At 42.7% G+C, this 18,251-nt stretch overlaps 1 protein-coding gene across 9 annotated transcripts in view; it reads right to left on the bottom strand.

The window, feature by feature from the left end:
* The window catches only part of DCX (doublecortin), a 147,449-nt gene that overhangs the window by 96,585 nt on the left and 32,613 nt on the right, over nt 1-18,251 (bottom strand). For all 9 annotated transcript variants that reach the window (XM_061598738.1, XM_061598731.1, XM_061598733.1 and 6 more), the window contains one exon: nt 10,362-10,702. In XM_061598738.1, coding sequence (XP_061454722.1) covers nt 10,362-10,702 — 341 coding nt within the window. The remainder of the gene's footprint in view (nt 1-10,361; nt 10,703-18,251) is intronic.

Below are 18,251 nucleotides of genomic sequence, written 5' to 3'. Positions count from 1 at the left end.
TTGGCATGTAATGCAGATAATTTGCCAAATGAATACTTAAGATTAGTAATGAAGAGGTGTCCAAATCCTTGCTATTATGCACAGCTGAGAGTTTCTTTTGCTGCTTCTTACATCTTACTTTTGCAGAGGAAATACAGGCAATGGTGATTTTATGGCAAGTCCCCAATGACAATGAAAAACAAGGATTAAAAGACAGATTAACATCAGAAGTAAAAAAAGGGGGGGAAGGAATTCATTTCAAATGTGTTTCAAATTTTGAACAGTAAATGATGCCAAAAAAGTTAGAAATTTCCTACATAAACCATGAAGCAATTTGTTAACTGGAATGTTTGGCTATATTCTCATCATTTTTGTTTCATCCTCATGTGTATTTATCCAGATATAAACCTCATTGATTGCAGTTGTCTAAAATAATAGAAAATCTATAGGGTCATTGTAAGTAATAACATAGTATTAAAATTTATTTTTTAAAAAAGGGCCTTAAACTTTCAGCAAGAATTAAGAGATGTAGGCTGGGATGCTTTTAATCCACTGTGAAGCCCTCTCGAGCATGCAAGAGACATATTCATCATTGGTAATATTCTAATTCTAGCCTTTGATACTTCATTTACATGTAATCCTGCAGTCTGCCAGCAGCTGATAAGGTTTCTGATATGGCTATAAAAAAGGGAAGCCGGATTGTTTCATTGATTTCTGTTCCCTCACAGCTGAGCTATCCCAAAATGATGAACTCTCTAGGAGAGCTTTTCAGGTTTAGGAAGTTCACAAATCTTTCAGTTTCTCAATTTTTAAAAAATCTGGGCTGGCATCAGCACATGGCATCATTGGGCAGTTCAGTGGCAGCTGGTGCCCATTGGGACTGGTGGGGCGGAATGCAGGGAGCCCAACAGTAGGTGGAGCCAGAGCCAATGACTGGCAGAACTAACCAATTCTAGTTTTGTCCTCCTCCAGCTCCTCCTCCTCCTCCCTGCTGAGTTCTACAAGGGCAACACTGAGAATAAGGAAGAGGAGGAAGCTGACAGCCAGGGCCATGCCCTGGACTGGTTATAAGTAAGAAGGCAGTCAAGTGTAGGCCAGCAGGTGAGGGCAGACTGAGGTTGGTGGGGCAGTGCCCCATTAGCACCAATGGACCAGCCTCCACTGGAGCAGTTGCTGGTGCCTCAACACCTTGGTACGGCCCACTACTGCTGTCCGACATTCCCATGGTGCCTCCCTTTAAGTCTAGCTGCCATGTAAATTACCCACAATGACCCTGGTGTGACATTGCTCCAGGGTACTAGGTGAAGTTAAAATGGCATCTAACCATGACCTTCTTGCAGTATCCAGAGTAGTTCTTCTCACCATTACCAGGTAAGCCCTCCAGGGCCCAGTGATGGAGAAGATACCCACCAGAGGACATTTTGTTCAACAGCCCCCTAAAGCCTGCAGACAGTCCCCTCAAGCTTCAAGAAAGTAGACAGAGGAAGATTTTACTCCCTCTCTCATAATACTAGAATCCAGTGGGGTCATCCAATGAAGTAGAGTGTTGGAAGATTCTGGACAGACAAAAGGAGGCAATTGATTGATTGATTGATATCCCTCCCTTTCTCCCAGAAGGAGTCCAGGGTGGCCGACAAAAATACTTTAAAACATCTTAAAAACAAAAGACTTTAAAACATATTAAAACAAAGCATCTTAAAAACATATCTTTTAAAAAACTTTGAAAACAACTTAAAAAGCATTTCCAACAGATGCAGATTGGGATAAGGCCTCTACTTAAAAGGCTTGTTGAAAGAGGAAGGTCTTCAGTAGGCACCGCAAAGATAACAGAGATGGTGCCTGGCTAATATTTAAGGAAAGGGAATTCCAAAAGGTCAATTTAACAACACTAAAGGTCTGCTTCCTATGTTGTGCAGAGTGGACCTCCTGATAAGATGGTATCTGCAGGAGGCCCTCACCTGCAGAGTGCAGTGATCATCTGGGTATATAAGGAGTAAGACGATCTTTCAGGATCCTGGTCCCAAGCTGTATAGGGCTTTGTACACCAAAACTAGATATAGGTTTCTGTCTCATCCAAACACTTACTGGGTTATCAGCTCTCTTTTGAATGTCTTGGTGTCAGCTCACTAGTTCTGGCTCCGGTTATGACTCTGACTCCAGTTCCCATGTTAGGTGCTAGTCTTGGATAAGATGCCAGTGAAGCTCACTGAGTTTGAGCATAAATATCAGCTTTAGGGGCTAGTAATGCTTCTAAAGTCAGAGTGGCATGGACAATAAACCAACCTACTGCAGATTTTCTTTTGGGGGGGGCAAGTAGCTCAGATTATTTTCTCAGCCAATCCATTATGAGCCTGGAGGGAAGTAGTCCATCTCTCTTGCTGACCGTACTCAGTGGAGCCTGGTCCATTAGGAAGAATGGGACATTGCCCTACCAATTATTGTCTGCCTTCTTACTTTCAGCCTGTCATTGGCTCTGGCTCCATCTACTGTTGGTCTTCCAGCCTCCTGCCTTATTGGTCCCAATAGGCACCAGCCATCACTGACCATACTTGTGTGGAATCTCATTTTACATTTCAGATTTGGAGACCTTCTGGGAGGATGGCACTCGATTTGAAATGGTTGCTTTTGTTGTTGTTGCTTTTAACACAGTGTCGTGTATGTCCACAGCACTTTACAATGAACTGATAGGACAGCTCCCTACCTCTAGGTACTAACAGTCTAAGTCAGATACAGGGAAAATGGCAGAGGAAAGGAATTCATTGAGGCATGGGTAGGCAGGGGGAGAATATGAGAGTATTTCAATTATACATATTTTGGTTTAGTTGCAGTAAGGTATAGGGAGGAATTTAGGGGGTTTCCCAAAGGCTCCCTAGAAAAGGAAAGTATTGAGAAGAGGCTTAAATAAAATAGGGAAGTGATCTAAGGAAAGGACAAAACAGTCTCTGTCCAGTCCATGTGTTATGTTCAGCTAAGTCCTATTCAGAGTAGACCCATTGAAATGAATGAGCCTGTTAGTCCATGGGTTTACAACTGGCAGCAGGCAGGCACCTTGGCTGTATTCCTTTCGGCACCTGCTTAAAACGTTTCCGTTTAGGCTAGCATTTCCATGCACATAGACGTTGACCTGTTTTTAATCTTTTTAGTTAGTGGCTGTTTTAATTGTTTTAAATATGTTTTTAATTATTTGTTTCTGTTTTATTGATAATTTAAATGTTATTTGTAAACCAATTAAGAGTTCTTTGCATTCAAGAGATATATAAATTTTGTTAAATAAATAAATAGATAAAAGTAAGACTAACATTGAATACCACCCTATGCCAATTTCATTCATTCATTTTATGTGTTCATTCATGTGTTATTTGTTCATTTATCCTATCCTGTTTATTGTATCAACCTGCAGTTAAAAAAAGCCATATGAAAGTTTGCATTTAAATATATATTTTATCACAAAAACCATATTTTTATCTCAGTGTGTGCATTTCCAAATGCATTTCATCCTAAAATTTTGCATGCATTTTGGAATTTTTTTAAACTGAGAGCTGTATTTAAAATACAGAGTATGAAATTGGAAGGATACATAAGTTCCAATCTGTGTATAAATCCAGGAGGTATGAAGTAGCTCCATCCCTAAGTTTTATGGGGGCATTCCAGGAGGCAATTCCAAGCACAAGGAGTTCCATGGGAAAACCACTGAAGAAAAGGCCTGTCTAATATGTATTTGATCCATCTTATGTCTTTACCTACGTGTGTGGGTTTTTAAAAATGTGCTAAATATCATATTACTTAACACATGCATTGCTTTACTTATTGTTTTGTAAATTGCTTTGAGACCATCTATGGTGAAAAATGGTCTATGGTTGCTGGAAATAAATAAATTGGTTCCCCTTTTCTATTCCAACCATGGTTTGTTTTGTGGGAGGAGTGTTTGAAAATATATTTTGTTGATTTTTCACATGCAAATATAAGTAAACAGACAAAGAACAAACCATAGCAACAGTAGAGCAGGAGCAATATCCCTATGTCCTTAGACCAAGATCATTGGAGCCTAACCCCAAACAGGCTGACAGGAAAATCCAACAATGTTTATCCCAGAAAGTCATTGGACACACAAGAATTCTCTCCATGTGGAGCCATGAGATATTGGAGGAGGGTATGAGCATTTATATATGTATTTCCAGCGGCGGCTGGTGGGCTCAGAACCTTAAACAGCTCCTTGAAAGTTTCTACTAAAACCCAGAGCAGATTCCACCGCCCCACTGACATGGAGCCACCAGCTGCCAGTGTATATTTCTATTCACATAGCTTACAAGTTGTTGTTGTTGATTACTAAATTTATATCCCGCCCTTCCTCCCAGCAGGAACACAGGGAAATAACTGCACACTTTCAAGTTCATCATGTGTCACCAAGCATTCCAACTACAGTAGTTTTTTAAAAAATATATATTTCAATAATACTTTGCATACGTAAAAATGTGAATGTACTGCCTTCAAGTCGATTCCGACTTATGGTGGCCCTATGAATAGGGTTTTCATGAGGCTGAGAGGCAGCGACTGGCCCAAGGTCACCCAGTGAGCTTCATGGCTGTGTGGGATTCGAACCCTGGTCTCCCTGGTCGTAGTCCAGCACCTTAACCACTACACCACACTGGCTCTCTCAGGAACTGTCATAGTTAGTCAAAAAGGAAAAGAAGGGGAAAACTCTATGCCATTTTCTCTTTTCCCACCATCAGACATTGCATCTGAGGTCAAGTACCTCTAGCAGGTTTCTGAGCCTGCCAGCCCATCAGTATATAGTGCGGACTGATCTCTGCAGAGAGCCAAGAGTGGAACGAGCTTTCGCAGGCCCTGCCAGTGGACCAGATAGCAACTAAGCAGCAGAGAACAGATGGCGAGGGCCGGGGAGAGAATTGCAGGACCTCATCTTCCGGCTCTCCTCTGATGCCCTGCAGGCAGACTGGCTGCATAATTATTCTTGTGGAGTCAATACCACTTATTATTTCCATTGTTTTTTCATGGAGCAGAGCTGCAAAAGCTGCGACCTTCTGTGTGGTTCCAGCTGCTGTATCTGTGCAGTGTGTGTATCCCCCCATCTCCCCAGCTAGTCTTCCATGTATGTAACATAAACAGACTCTTCTCAATCTGATTTTAAATTATCGTCCCTTTCACAAAGTAGGTATATAGTAGAAGTATAAATATTCATTGGAAAAGTTCTGAGCCCTGCTGGCACTATTTTAAAACAAATATTGTTCCTGATATCAGTGGACTGAGCTGGAAAACACACACATTAGATATACTGTATTAGATAGTTATCAATCCAATCTTCATCCTAGGGATCCTTATGAAATCCTACTTTGACACATTTCCCCCTGGATTTGAAGATTCTGAGTAACCTTGTCTAGTCTGCAACAGACACACTGATGTGTGGAATATTTCCCTTCCCCCATTTTAATGATGTGCACAAGGGCTTATTTGCATTGATAAAGCACAGTGCAAAAAGGAATCTTGGTGTGCTCATGTAATTATCTGCTCATGTGCTCAACTGATTGCCTACTCTGTGCCTGTCCTACCCTATGTTCCATCAATACAAGTGATGAGCTTGTCATTTTAAACAACAGGGTGATCCTCAAGCCTTGGATCAGATCTGTTGTATGATGATCCAACTGATATAAAATGGTACAATCTCTTTTGACACAGCATCAATTGATCTATATTGGCCCAAGATCTGATGTCTTGGCACATCAGTGGGTCCATTACATAAGAAGAGCATTGCCATATTAGTTCATTTTGCCCAGGATCCTGCTTTACACAGAGGACAACTGGACACCTTCAAGGAGCCTACAAGCTAGGGCTTGAAGACAATAGCCCTCCCATGCAATTGCCCCCCATTAACTGGTATTCAAAGGCATACTGTCTCTGGACCTTGAGGTTCTATTTATCTACCATGGCTGCTAGCCTTTGATAGAACTGTCCTCTATGAAGTCATCCAATCAATCCCCTCTTTTAACAATAAGTTCCCTAAACCAGTGGCTATCATTACATCTTGGGTTTGAATTGGGTTTTATTCCATTGCATTTAAATTTGTTATATAATCATATTGTTGGCTAATCACAATCATAGAATAAAACTCAATTCAAACTAAAATGAAACAGTACTCTTTAAACTCCTCCTTAAAAAGACCTTCTCCTCACTCTGAAATCTAGCCCTAAAGAAATCAGATTTGTTTAGCTAGCTAGCTAGATTCTATCCCAGGAGTTTGGGGTGCACAATTACCTGTTTGTAGAGTGGCATGAATGTGTTGACACTCATCCATTATTCGTCCTTTTTAAAAAAATTATGGACTTCATAGAGACATTCCTTATGTTTGTTTGTCTCTCCCTGTTCCCCTCCCTATCTAGGTTACCAATACCCATGCATGTGTCTATGGATGAAGCACAGTGCAAAAATGCACAATCACATCAAAATCCCGTTTTGCACTATAATTTACGAGCACACACAGGCATACTCATGCGCATTGAGATAACTTGCAGTCGCACAAGCACATGCATGCAATGAACAGCAGGGTCCTTTAAAGCTGGAGGAAACTGTCCATGTGCCAATTCCAGACTTAATGCTGGAAAAACCTCTGTAATAAACCCAAAGGAAGGTGGAACACGTGTTTAGCCAACCCACAGAAGAATAAGGGGATGGAAGAGGGGAACTCTACTCCTCTCTCATGATCTCTACCACCTCTTTTGCCCACTTTGTTTCTAGGCAGACAGCAATCCTTTTAGCTTTAAAACGTTCTGACTAGTGTGAAGCTTGAGAATTGTTGAAACTATGCCCTAAAGCCAAAATAATACTGTGGCACAATCTGCTTGTATTGTTTATTTTAAAGGCAGGGCGGGGGAGAGAGAGGAATCCTTTGGAGAATATTCATGGCTCACTGGTGCTCAGGACAGAGGTGATGGTGCATCTGTTTTCCTCGATGGTTGGCTGCATTCCCCTGCCTGATACTAATACCAGTGACAATTTAGTAACACAACCACTGGCATGAAAAGTTGAGCTTCTATAGGAACAGATGGTGGCCACTTTGGCAGGTTAATTTTAGGCTTCAGTAGATGTTCACTTAGTCAGCAAGGCTTTAGTATCAGGGAAGGAATATGGAAAACATGGGTAAGGGAAACTTGGGGAGGAGCTGGCAACAGGTCATAAAACAGTAGAGCGAGAGAGGACTGCAATCCTATGCCTCCTGGGGAGGCAGCAAATCCAATGAAACACAGTGAGACTTACTTCTGAGGAAATATCCCTAGGATTGTGCTGCACAGCTTTCAAATATTTAAAGGATCTTTCACTGAGTCTCCCAGTTTTTCACGAACGTCATTAATTAATTGCTTTGAAAAGTTAGCATACTGCATATTGGGCTGAGGGCTACCTGTTTCCTAGCATCATTTACTTCCCCCAAGGGCTGTAATTCAACAGGAAGTTGACGTGATCTTCTCAAACTGCTTATGGATTATGGCAGCCTTCCCCAACATGGTGCCCTCCAGATGGACAACAATTTCCATCAGCACTAGTCAGCGGGAACTGTAGTCCAGATGGAACTAGGTTGTTGAAGGCTGAATTTGAATGTGGAAGAAAGAAAGAAGATTAGGAAGCTGCCTATACTCAGTCAGATCATTAGTCCACCAAGGTCAGTATTATCCACATTGCCTGGCAACAGGGATTTCAGACAGGATTCAATCTCAGACCTTCCTGGAGAAGCCGGGGATTGAACCTGGGGATTTATTTGCTCTCAGGAGATGTAGTGTTGACCACCAACTTGGATGGTTTTAAAGAGAACGAGGCCACTTCATGGAAGCTGTGGCTGTGCTTTACTTCCACCATCAGAGGCTTTAGGCCTCCGAATCACAAGTTGCTGGGAATTACACATGGGGAGAGCACTGTTGCACTCAGGTCTTGCTTGTGGGCTTCTCCTAGGGAACTGGTTGGCCACTGTAAGAAATGGGATACTGGACTCGATGGGCCACTGGCCTGATCCAGCACGGCTCCGATTACATTCTTATGCAAAACAGGGACTCTACCACTGAGCACTGGCCCTTCCTCAGGAAGATGTTTGATGCAGTTATGAAGGTAGCTAACTTGCAAGAGTATAAAGGTGAGAGGCTGCATACACATGACACTTTATTCTAGAATAACTGGAGACTGAGTACTTGGTTTTTTCTATGTAGTCAACACAATCTAGATCTATTGCCTGTTAAGTGTTTCTTGACAAACTGGTTTCATTTCAAAAATGAAAGAGCATTGCAGATTGATTTGGCATTACCCCGCAGCGGGTACATTTGAAAAAAGATGTAGGCAGTCCTGGCAATTTGGGGGGGGGGGAGGCATCCACACCTGCCGAATGTGGTTGTCGCTGGGCTTGCACCAAGATCACAATCACCACTTCCTTCTTCATTCACCTGGCGCATGTCCAGGGAGGAAAAGGCATAGATAACCTAATGAAGGGGAGGGGTTTCAAATGCATATCAAATAGCCACACCTGCCCTTTTGGACAGCAGGATTGTGAAACAATCTAGATTGAAAGCAGCATCTTGAACATGAGCATAAGCAATTGCAAATGGAGAAAAATTACATTTTTATACTAGAAATGCATTACTGTGTATAACCACAATTATTACATGATATTGTGTATTGTGTATAAGCCTCAGGGCAGACATCAGACCTACAAGGGCATCATATGACCAAGTCAGCTTACCTGCCCAAGCATCATGTGAGTAGGCTTAAGATCAGGTAACAGGTGTGGATAAGGGCCAGAACATGAGAAACTCCACTGAGGAAACTGTCTCAGTCCAGGAATGAAACGCCAACCCTGGCTGCTGCACAGTTAGCCTGAGAGGGTAACACCAGTGTTGCAACTGGTCTCCCATTTGGTGGCTCTTAGGCTAGGAATTTGATGAGGTTTATAAGTATCTCGGACAAACATCTCAGAATTCTGCAACTGCATCATTTCTTCCTCTGGTTGTACCAGTGGAGGCCAGTCCATTAGGGTGAATGGGTCACTGTCCCACCAATCTCAGGCTGCGTTCACACATGGGGCTGAATGTGTTGATGGATTTAATGAATTAAAAAGCTGGCACTGCTGTTCTGAAATCCCTTTCACACTGCAGTACCTGTTGCGTTAAGGAACAGCCGTTTTTTCAGCTGATATACTGGCATTACGCACAACTGTCTTTCACACAGCTGTGATGAACGTCTTATTTTTGTCCCTCACTCATTATACACATGCACACTGTAGTTCCCCACTGTGTAGGAGGTCTAAGATCTCATCCTGTCACCATGAACCCCTCTCCTTTTAGCATCTGACTTCTTCTTTTTTTAGTTGTATAGACACAGGGGTGTGTGTGGGAAATGGCGCTGCTACCTGCGCCTATGCTGGAATACCAGTACAATTTTCATCAGGCAAAAAAAAACAACAACCCAAAACACACATGCCTAAAAGGTGGGAACACACTGTATCCTGGAATGCTTGTCACGTGAGTGGCTGCAGCTAGCAAAAAACTCCCCCGATTTTCTGGGTTCCCAGCCTTTGGGTATCATTTATCACAAAAATAGCACTATATTCCACTAGAATTCTGGAGCTAGCTTGTACATCATGTGAAAGATCAAATATAATCTGCAAATTACCAGGTAAGAAGTGGTCAGAATAATGGAATAAAGTGGAGTGTGAAAGCAGCCTCAGTCTGCCCTCAGCCAGCCCTCTCCCCACCTGCCTGCCTTGTTACTTACAGCCAGGCCACCCCCTCCCTGTCACTAGCTGTGGTTATTATTATTATTATTATTATTATTATTATTAGCATCACACTTGGCGTCGTCTTGGGGTTGTTTCAGAGAAAGGAGACAATGGAAGAAATGTTTATAGTGCTATTGGTTATGGAAGATGAGGCTAGGTGGGGAGAAGCACAATGGGACATTGGAGAATATGTTGTAGATATTGTTATAATTGCTATGTTTTGTTTGTTTTATTTATTCTGTTATTACGTTATGTATATTGTTGAGATTTATTGTTTACTTATGTTTATTTAAAATGTGATGTATTGTTTTTCCTTTTAATTGTACCAAATATGAATTGTATATTATATATTGTATATTGATTTTTATGTTGTACACCGCCCAGAGACCTTCGGCTATGGGGCGGTATAGAAATGTAATTAATTAATTATTATTATTATTAATAATAATAATAATAATAATATCCCACCCTTCTTCCCAATAGGAGCCCAGTGGTTCCACCTACTGCTGGTCTCTCTGCTTTGCAGCCCACCAGTTCCAGTGGACACTAGTCACTGGATTGTACTGATGTGAAACTTAAGAGGTTTAGGGGCATTCAAAGAAAGTGACCTTACCTGCTTTCCGTCCAGGGTGTACAGCTTCTTGACGACTCCTGTTTCCAGCTTTATGGCTTCTGTGATATCGGTAAGAACTTGCTCAAATGAATGGGCTGTTTTCTTATTCAGGAGCACACGCACAGCCTTTCTGGGTTTCACCCCACTCCGAATGATGGTCACCAGCTTGGGACGCACAAAATCCTTGTTCTCTCTGGCCTGGGCGCTGTTGCTACTGGCCAGGGACTGAGGTGCTTTCATGTTAGCAGAGGTCTTCACATTGACGGACCAGTTGGGGTTAACATTCTTGGTATACTCCACTTTCTTAAAAAAGTTGTCCGACGAACACACATAACTTTCCCCTTTTGAGGACAGAAAAGAGGGAAGAAGTGGTTATAGAAGGGCAGAGAGACAAACAGCAATGGGATATTTTTTCCAATATTAGAGCCAGATGGAAGAAAAATTGCAACTGAAATAGCATTTCTTAAACACATATGCATTTCCAGAGCAGTGGAAAATGCAATCTATGCTCCCATGTGGTATTATCAAAGTGACGCTCTTCCTGGCAGACCAGTGGCTACTCCAGGGGAGACTCAGTATCTATGGGCTGTATCCACCTAAGTTTTACTCACCCATTGAAATTAGTGGACCAAAGTTAGGTACGCTCATTAATTTCAATGGGTCTACTCTCAGCAGGACTAGCACTGGATACAACTTTATGCCTATATGGATCTTCAAAGTCAAAGATGGTAGGGTCAAGAGCAGAGTTGGACAACCTCATCCCCTTCCCCCAGGTGTCATAGGCCGGCAGTTGGCAGGACCAGTGCTCGGAGATACTTCACTCTCTCTCCCTCTTTCTGTCTCACCCACACACCCACGTTCCATTCAAGGGGAAGGAGAAACTCCAACCTGCTGGCCAAATGTGGCCTGCCAGTTCTCTCCATTTGGCTCACGCGGCTGTTTTTGGCAAGCCATGCCCACTGTCCCAACCCTTGACATCATACATGACATCAAGTGTGGGACAGGTAAGGACAGGCTTAAATGGAACAATCAGGAGCTGAAAGTGAGCTCCTCATTGTTCCTTTACTAGAGCACAGCATGTTGCTCTGTTCTCACCATCTATTTTTTCGTTCCCCCTTTTCACTTTTCTTTCTTTCTTTCTTCTCTCCGCTTCCCCGCTGCCCCACTGTACAACAACTGGACTTAGAAGGCAGCTTACATTGGGACATGAGTAAGAATGTTTAAGTCTAACTTGCTGTCTAGAGGGAGTAGTTGAGAGGTGATCAAAGTGCACAGGTAAGGTTAACCCCACCCCAACTGCAAGCCCCACACTCACCCAAAATTGCTGCTGCATGACAGTTAGGCTTACCAAACAATTTTTATTGGAAAGCCCCATGACAAACAGAAACCCCTAGGATCACTCTCTCAGCTCATGAGCCGAGAGAGTGAGCCTGTGTGATGCTACTTGACAAAAGGCTTTCCCTTGCAAAATAGCACCCACACCCCTGGAGGATTGCTCCCACATCTCATCAGGAAGGAAAGAGAGCTGGGGTGCCTCACCTTCCTGCCCCATGCCCCACCCCCTGACAGCCCCTGGTCATTCTGGGCCATTACATTCAAGCTATAGCAATCTGTGACTGTCAGAACACAACTCAAAAATGTCCAAAAACATCTGAATGGGCCTGATTTGGCCAAATCCGGTGCATAGTCCTAGACCACATTTATACCATACATTTCTTCCACTATTATTCCACTATTCCTCTTTGAACAGTCATGGCTTTCTCCAAAGAATCCTGCAAATGTGCTTTGTGAAGGGTGCTGAGAGGAGATCCCTATTCTCCTCATAGAGCTACAATTTTCAGAGTTTCCTGGGAAGAAGGACTGACTGTTAAATCACTCTGGAAATTGTAGCTCTCAGCACCCCTAACACATACCAGTTCCTAGGATTCTGGGGGGGGGGGAACTATGAATGTTTAAAGTGGAATAAATATCTGGTGTGAATGTGGCCCAAGTGACTGATATAATAAAGCAGTCACAAAACACTGAAACGGCAGAGACACGAAGAGAGATAACAAAAGAGAGATTTTAAAAACACAGCAACCATAACCATCAGAAATAAGTTAACCAAAGACATTTAAACCACTTCAAAAAGGGAATGACCATTATGGTCCCAAAAGCCTTCCTAAAAAGGAAAGTTTTAGAGAATGCTATTAGAGAAGAGGTGATATGAGACATACGCTCTCATACATAATGGAGCATAGAGTCAAGACCAGGGGAGCAACATTGTGGGGGAGTTGAAGCCCCTGACATAAATTGTCTGAGCTGGTTGTGATGTCAACAGAATGTTAACAAACATTTGCTAAGTGCTAAGGAAAAGTGTTCTCTTTCAACCACACACGTTTCTTCCAGACTCATTTCCTGAACAGTTGAGTACATTTAATATAACTACCAACAGGAGCAGTATTTCAACAACAAAAAGAGCTGTTATCCATATTTTTGTAAAAAACTGTACTTTCAAAACATTCCTCAAAGGATTACAACCAACAGAAAAACTGCCAAGAGGATACTATCACAGATCCAAAATGCAAGATTTGTTACCATATACAAAAGGGAAGTCTTATATCATGTACATAAAGGGAGAGGATCTAACTCTCTGATTTGCTTCTTGTAGGAACAGTTTCTTGGACAGCTATTCTGATGAAAACAGAAAAATGTCTCTGCTGTACTGTGGAACCTGTTGAAAGAGATATGACCTTGGGGCAACTTCAATAAAACAACCTGTCAACTAATACTACGGCTGTCACTGATATAATTAGTTCTCTGCATTGCAACATATCTAACAACCCAACACATGTTCACTCATCGCATGGGAAAGATTAAACTGTGTCCAAACTCGACAGACAGTCCTAGAATAAAAAAACAATAATTTAAAATTAATTTTGGTTTCTTACCCCCACCTCACAACCACATCTATGAGGTCTAACCTACCAATTTAAGAACTGTGATCACATTACTGGCCACAGCAACAATCCTACGCCCATTAAATTGGGAGTCATCCCAGTGATGGGGTTTGTAGTCCAAAGTATCTGGAGGGCACCTGGTTGACCGAGGCTGAACTAGACAATGTGCAATCAGCACTGATACCATACTACTAGCAGAAACCAGTAATGATTTGAAACAAATGCTGATGAAAGTTAAAGAGGAAAGCACAAAAGTAGGACTATAGCTGAACATCAAAAAGACTAAAGTAATGACAACAGAAGATTTATGTAACTTTACAGTTGACAATGAGGACATTGAACTTATCAAGGATTTACCTCGGCACAGTCATTAACCAAAATGGAGACAATAAAGAAATCAGAAGGCGGCTAGGACTGGGGAGAGCAACTGTGAGAGAACTAGAAAAGGTCCTCAAATGCAAAGATGTATCACTGAACACTAAAGTCAGGATCATTCAGACCATGGTATTCCTGATCTCTATGTACGGATGTGAAAGTTGGACAGTGAAAAAAGCGGACAAGAGAAAAATCCACTCATTTGAAATGTGGTATTGGAGGAGAGCTTTACGGATACCATGGATTGCAAAAAAGACAAATAATTGGGTGTTAGAACAAATTAAACCAGAACTGCCACTAGAAGCTAAAAAGATGAAACTGAGGTTATCATACGTTGGACACATAATGAGAAGACATGATTCACTAGAAAAGACAATAATGCTGGGAAAACCATCAGGGAGTAGAAAAAGAGGAAGGCCAAACAAGAGATGGATTGATTCCATAAAGAAAGCCACAGACCTGAACTTGCAAGATCTGAACAGGGTGGTTCATGACAGATGCTCATGGAGGTTGCTGATTCATAGGGTCGCCATAAGTCGCAGTCAACTTGGAGGCACATAACAACAACAATTTTTTTTATTTGCTGTTCCCTCCAAGCACCCCTCCCACTGAGTAGAGCGTCCTTGCATGTCCTCAGGTGTTTAGAGCATGCTCAGGAAGCTGATATGAGACAGCCTCAGTTTATTCAACATATGGCAAGGACTCTAATAAGTTTACGATGCAAGGAAGCCTCTAATAAGCTTACAGCAAATGGATGGATAGGATTTATCTCTTTATTATTTCTCCAGGGCTAACATCAAAAGACAACAAGGTGTGTGGATGGGAAGGAAATATATTTATGTTGTTATGGGTTTGGGGGTGGAGATAGATGATTTCTGTGAGTCCCCTTCCAGCCTCTGATTTGGAACCCTGCACCTGGAGGTGGTGGGCTCTGCAGCTGAGAAATTTGCTCTACTGGTCAGATGAGTATCCTTTATTAGTCTAAGAAAGTGGCCAGGTGAGCTAATGGGTCTATCAAGGGCCCATTAACTGGGCCAGGGAGATCTTATTGTTATTGAAACTCTTCAGGGGAGTCCCCCCTCCTGATGCCAACAGAGAGGCTTGTGTTTTTAGCTAGGCTAAGGAAAGGCTGAGTGCTGGAGACAGGCAGAAAGGCTGGCTCCCTGCACCATGGCTTCAGGATGACTCCTGTAAGCCTGATGGAAAAGCAAGATCTACTGGACTGCTGATGCTTTGAACCCCTCCATTTTAAGCTCAGGCTGGAATGTGTGTAAATAAATAAGCCATATTTCATAAAGACACAACAGTCTCTGCTGACCTCCTTTCCAAGGAAACAAAACCCTGGGTAAGTGCAGGGATCGCTGGAGATCTCTCCCCACTCGGAGATTGGGGTGGCACGCAACAATATATTTAAGTTTGAGGTTTGTGCGTCTGTTTTCCAAGCATTCTGAAGCTCTCTTCCTGAACACTTGTCTCCTTCTTTTGCCCATTCTTCTTGAAGAAGGAAAGAAACCTCTGTTCAACATCTCTGCCAAGCAGCATGGCTTTTAATAATGGACATTTTATAGTTGCTTTAATTGAGCTGTTGTTTCAGCGTTGCTTTTACTGCTGGAATTTTATGGAACCAAACTGTACATGTTTTAAATCACTTCCACTTGTAAATTTTCTTGAACACCTTCAGAGTGTGTTGATGGATTAAGGCGATCAATCAATATGTGGTATGAGAATACCCCTTAACAGCATGCAAATGGTCAGCTCAGGAGGACTGAGAATCAAATAGATTGGTGAGAATGAGTGACAAAAATACCCTTGAAGGGGATTCATCCTCTCCTCGCCCATCCAATGATATTTACAGCAGAGATGTAATCCTATCCCAGGAGCATATGCAACTCCATTCTAGAAACCGAAATTCTTTGAGTACCACTCAGTGCAATACTAGAAGCATAACCAGGAAGACTGGCCCAGGGGCTTTGGCTACTCCAAATGGCTGCATCACATGATCCAAGAAACACACACCCTGAAGATTCATTGCAATGTCATAGAGGTGCAATTAATGGGTTGTATGTAGCTAACCAGTTAGACAACCTGTTTCCTGATTCAACTGCCTGCCTGTCTGGTAGAGATATTACTAAAACTCATATTTTTTTCATGCTCAGAAAAATGGGTTTTAGGGAATTGCTGTGCTTACTTCATACAAGGCAAATATATTGGGCTGCTTGAGATGGAACAGAAAACCATGGCTTCCCACTAGTGAATGAGCCTATATGAACACTGAGTGTACATATTTCCCCTTCCCTCCTCTTGTATATACAGGAGGAGGTGATCCAAAACATTTACTTGTGCTGTTAAACAAACAACTGTTGTGTATTACATCTGAATTTGGGAAATGGTGGTTTATTAGAACAAGCTGCAAGATCAACCTGTGGGTTCAGAAGCTGGTATGTTCTGAAACCACAGTTTAAGCAAACCACTGTTCCCTGAGTTTGGAAGTAACAGAGAACTATAGCTTGCTTGAAAACAGAAGTTTCTGATATCTTGTTGATAGCCTTAAAGAGGAAAGGGGGAAATGCAAGCCTATTGCAGGCCCATTTATGAAGTAGGAAATCATGGTCTCATATTAGGCCTGGCCTGATTCTGCAGCTCTAGAATTGTTTTCCAGCTGAGTCACAGAAGAATTCTATTGTCTTTTCTCCCTCCTTCCCACCTGTTTTTGTAAAGGGAGCAGCAGCAACCAGACAGGAGGGAAGGGAAGTCAGGAGAAAATAGCAGGGAAGAGTTAGACCCTGTTGTGTCCTTGATTGTTTTGAGAAATAGCTTCTCTTAATCCAATCTGAGCTGAAGATGGCAGAGCTCAAAGCATCACATCTGGATAGGTTGACTGCCTCCAGATCATCCTAAACCTAATTCTGTCCCCCAGGAGAAGGACAAGGTGGTGGCTGCATCCTTTCTAAGGATCTTGAACCTTTTGAAATGGAAAAAGGCACCATCTCTATGCAACCCTCTTTGCCCTTTTCAAGCGTTTCCAAACTGTCTTGATGAGATATGCCAGAGAATGAATGCAGTTGCTGTTGTTTTGTCCCTGGGAGGCAGCAAAGAACAGAGGGACCCCAACGCTTCTGCACAGACTCTTGATCCACTCTGTCAAAAGGCCAGACCAGTCAGGCTCCTTCCTTGACCATCATCTACAGCAGCCATTCTACCAGGCTGTAGGAAAAGAGAAGAGATGGGACTATGGGATCTTTTCATCAGCTCAGCTATCCGCTTTGGATTCCTCTTCTCCTTGAAATCTTTCCATTCCCATTGGTCATTACAAGAACTTGTGTCTAAGAAATAGAGCCTGATCTTGCTTTTTTTCTCCTCCTTCCCAATCCCTTTTTCCTTTTGTGTTGTATCTTTTAGACTGTAAGTCTGAGGGCAGGAGCTGTCTTATCATTGAGAGTTCACAAGCCACTCTGGGAGTCAGTTTTGGCTGAAGAGTGAGATAAATGGATGTTCTGAAGGCATGAGGGTGGTGTAGTGGATACAGTAGTGAACCGAAACCATGCTTTTGCCTAGCTAGAATTGAACCATAGCAATGCTTCTTGCTTTCCTGGATGGAGAGATGCATGTGATTGTAGTGGAAACCTTTGACTTTTGTATGGCCCTAGAAAAATAAGAGACACATCTGTCGCTGTGGCCACTTTTGCCTCTGCCTGCACCCACCATTGGCGCTTGCCCCCCACCCACGAAGAAGGCTGCCTAGGAGGGAATGTAGCCCCTTTGGAGGAAAAAGTTTCCCCACCCTGGTGTATGCAGTCATCAGAGCCTGCAGATGATCTCATCACTGACAAGTTTACTAGGGCTGTGCACCGGATGCAGCTAAAGTCGAGATCCTGAACTGAATTGGTCTGATCCGTGCTTTGGTTGGGACAAAAGGTGGGTCAGGTCAGCCTACCCGGGGCAATTCAACGTTTTCAAAAGGTGGGACAGTTGGGCAGGGGAAGAGGGGGAGAAAGAGAGGCAGACAGTCTGCAGGGAACATACTGGTGAAGTTGCCCCTAGCAGGACTGAATGCATTGTTCCTTATTTTCCCTGCCCCCTTCTGACCACAAGTTTAATTAGGGTTTAAAATCAGCAGTGGTAGGGAAGGGAGATACAGCATCTCTTTATTCCCCTGCCCCCATCCCACCCACATGTATAATTAAGGTTTAAAGCCCTAAGTAAATATTACCCCCCCCAAATCAATGTGGGTCCCAGATCCAGGTCGACCCCAGATCATTCACCCTTGGATAGGGGCCAGTCTGAAGTGCCAGTTCAGATTGGGGTAAGTGTGTGTGCATCTGCATATGCCACCCTAAAGTTTACCTATGACGCCTGTAATTGCAAATATGTGCGTTTGCCCCGGTCACACATGGCATTTTTGTCGACAATAAATATACATATTTTACAGGTACGCCTTAAACATGTCGCATGCAAAATGCATGCCAAAAAAGCATCTGGTTTTGCAGTGTGAACACCTTGTGCACAAAGGGGTAGGAAACTGTGGTTAGGCCATTTTGAAATTCAGCCATGAAAACTCATTCCACTGAATACTCTC

This window comes from Rhineura floridana, chromosome 16 (genome assembly GCF_030035675.1).
Source record: "Rhineura floridana isolate rRhiFlo1 chromosome 16, rRhiFlo1.hap2, whole genome shotgun sequence".
NCBI lineage: Eukaryota > Metazoa > Chordata > Lepidosauria > Squamata > Rhineuridae > Rhineura > Rhineura floridana.
Note: the sequence above shows the minus strand (reverse complement) of the source record. Positions and strands in the feature narration are given on the sequence as shown.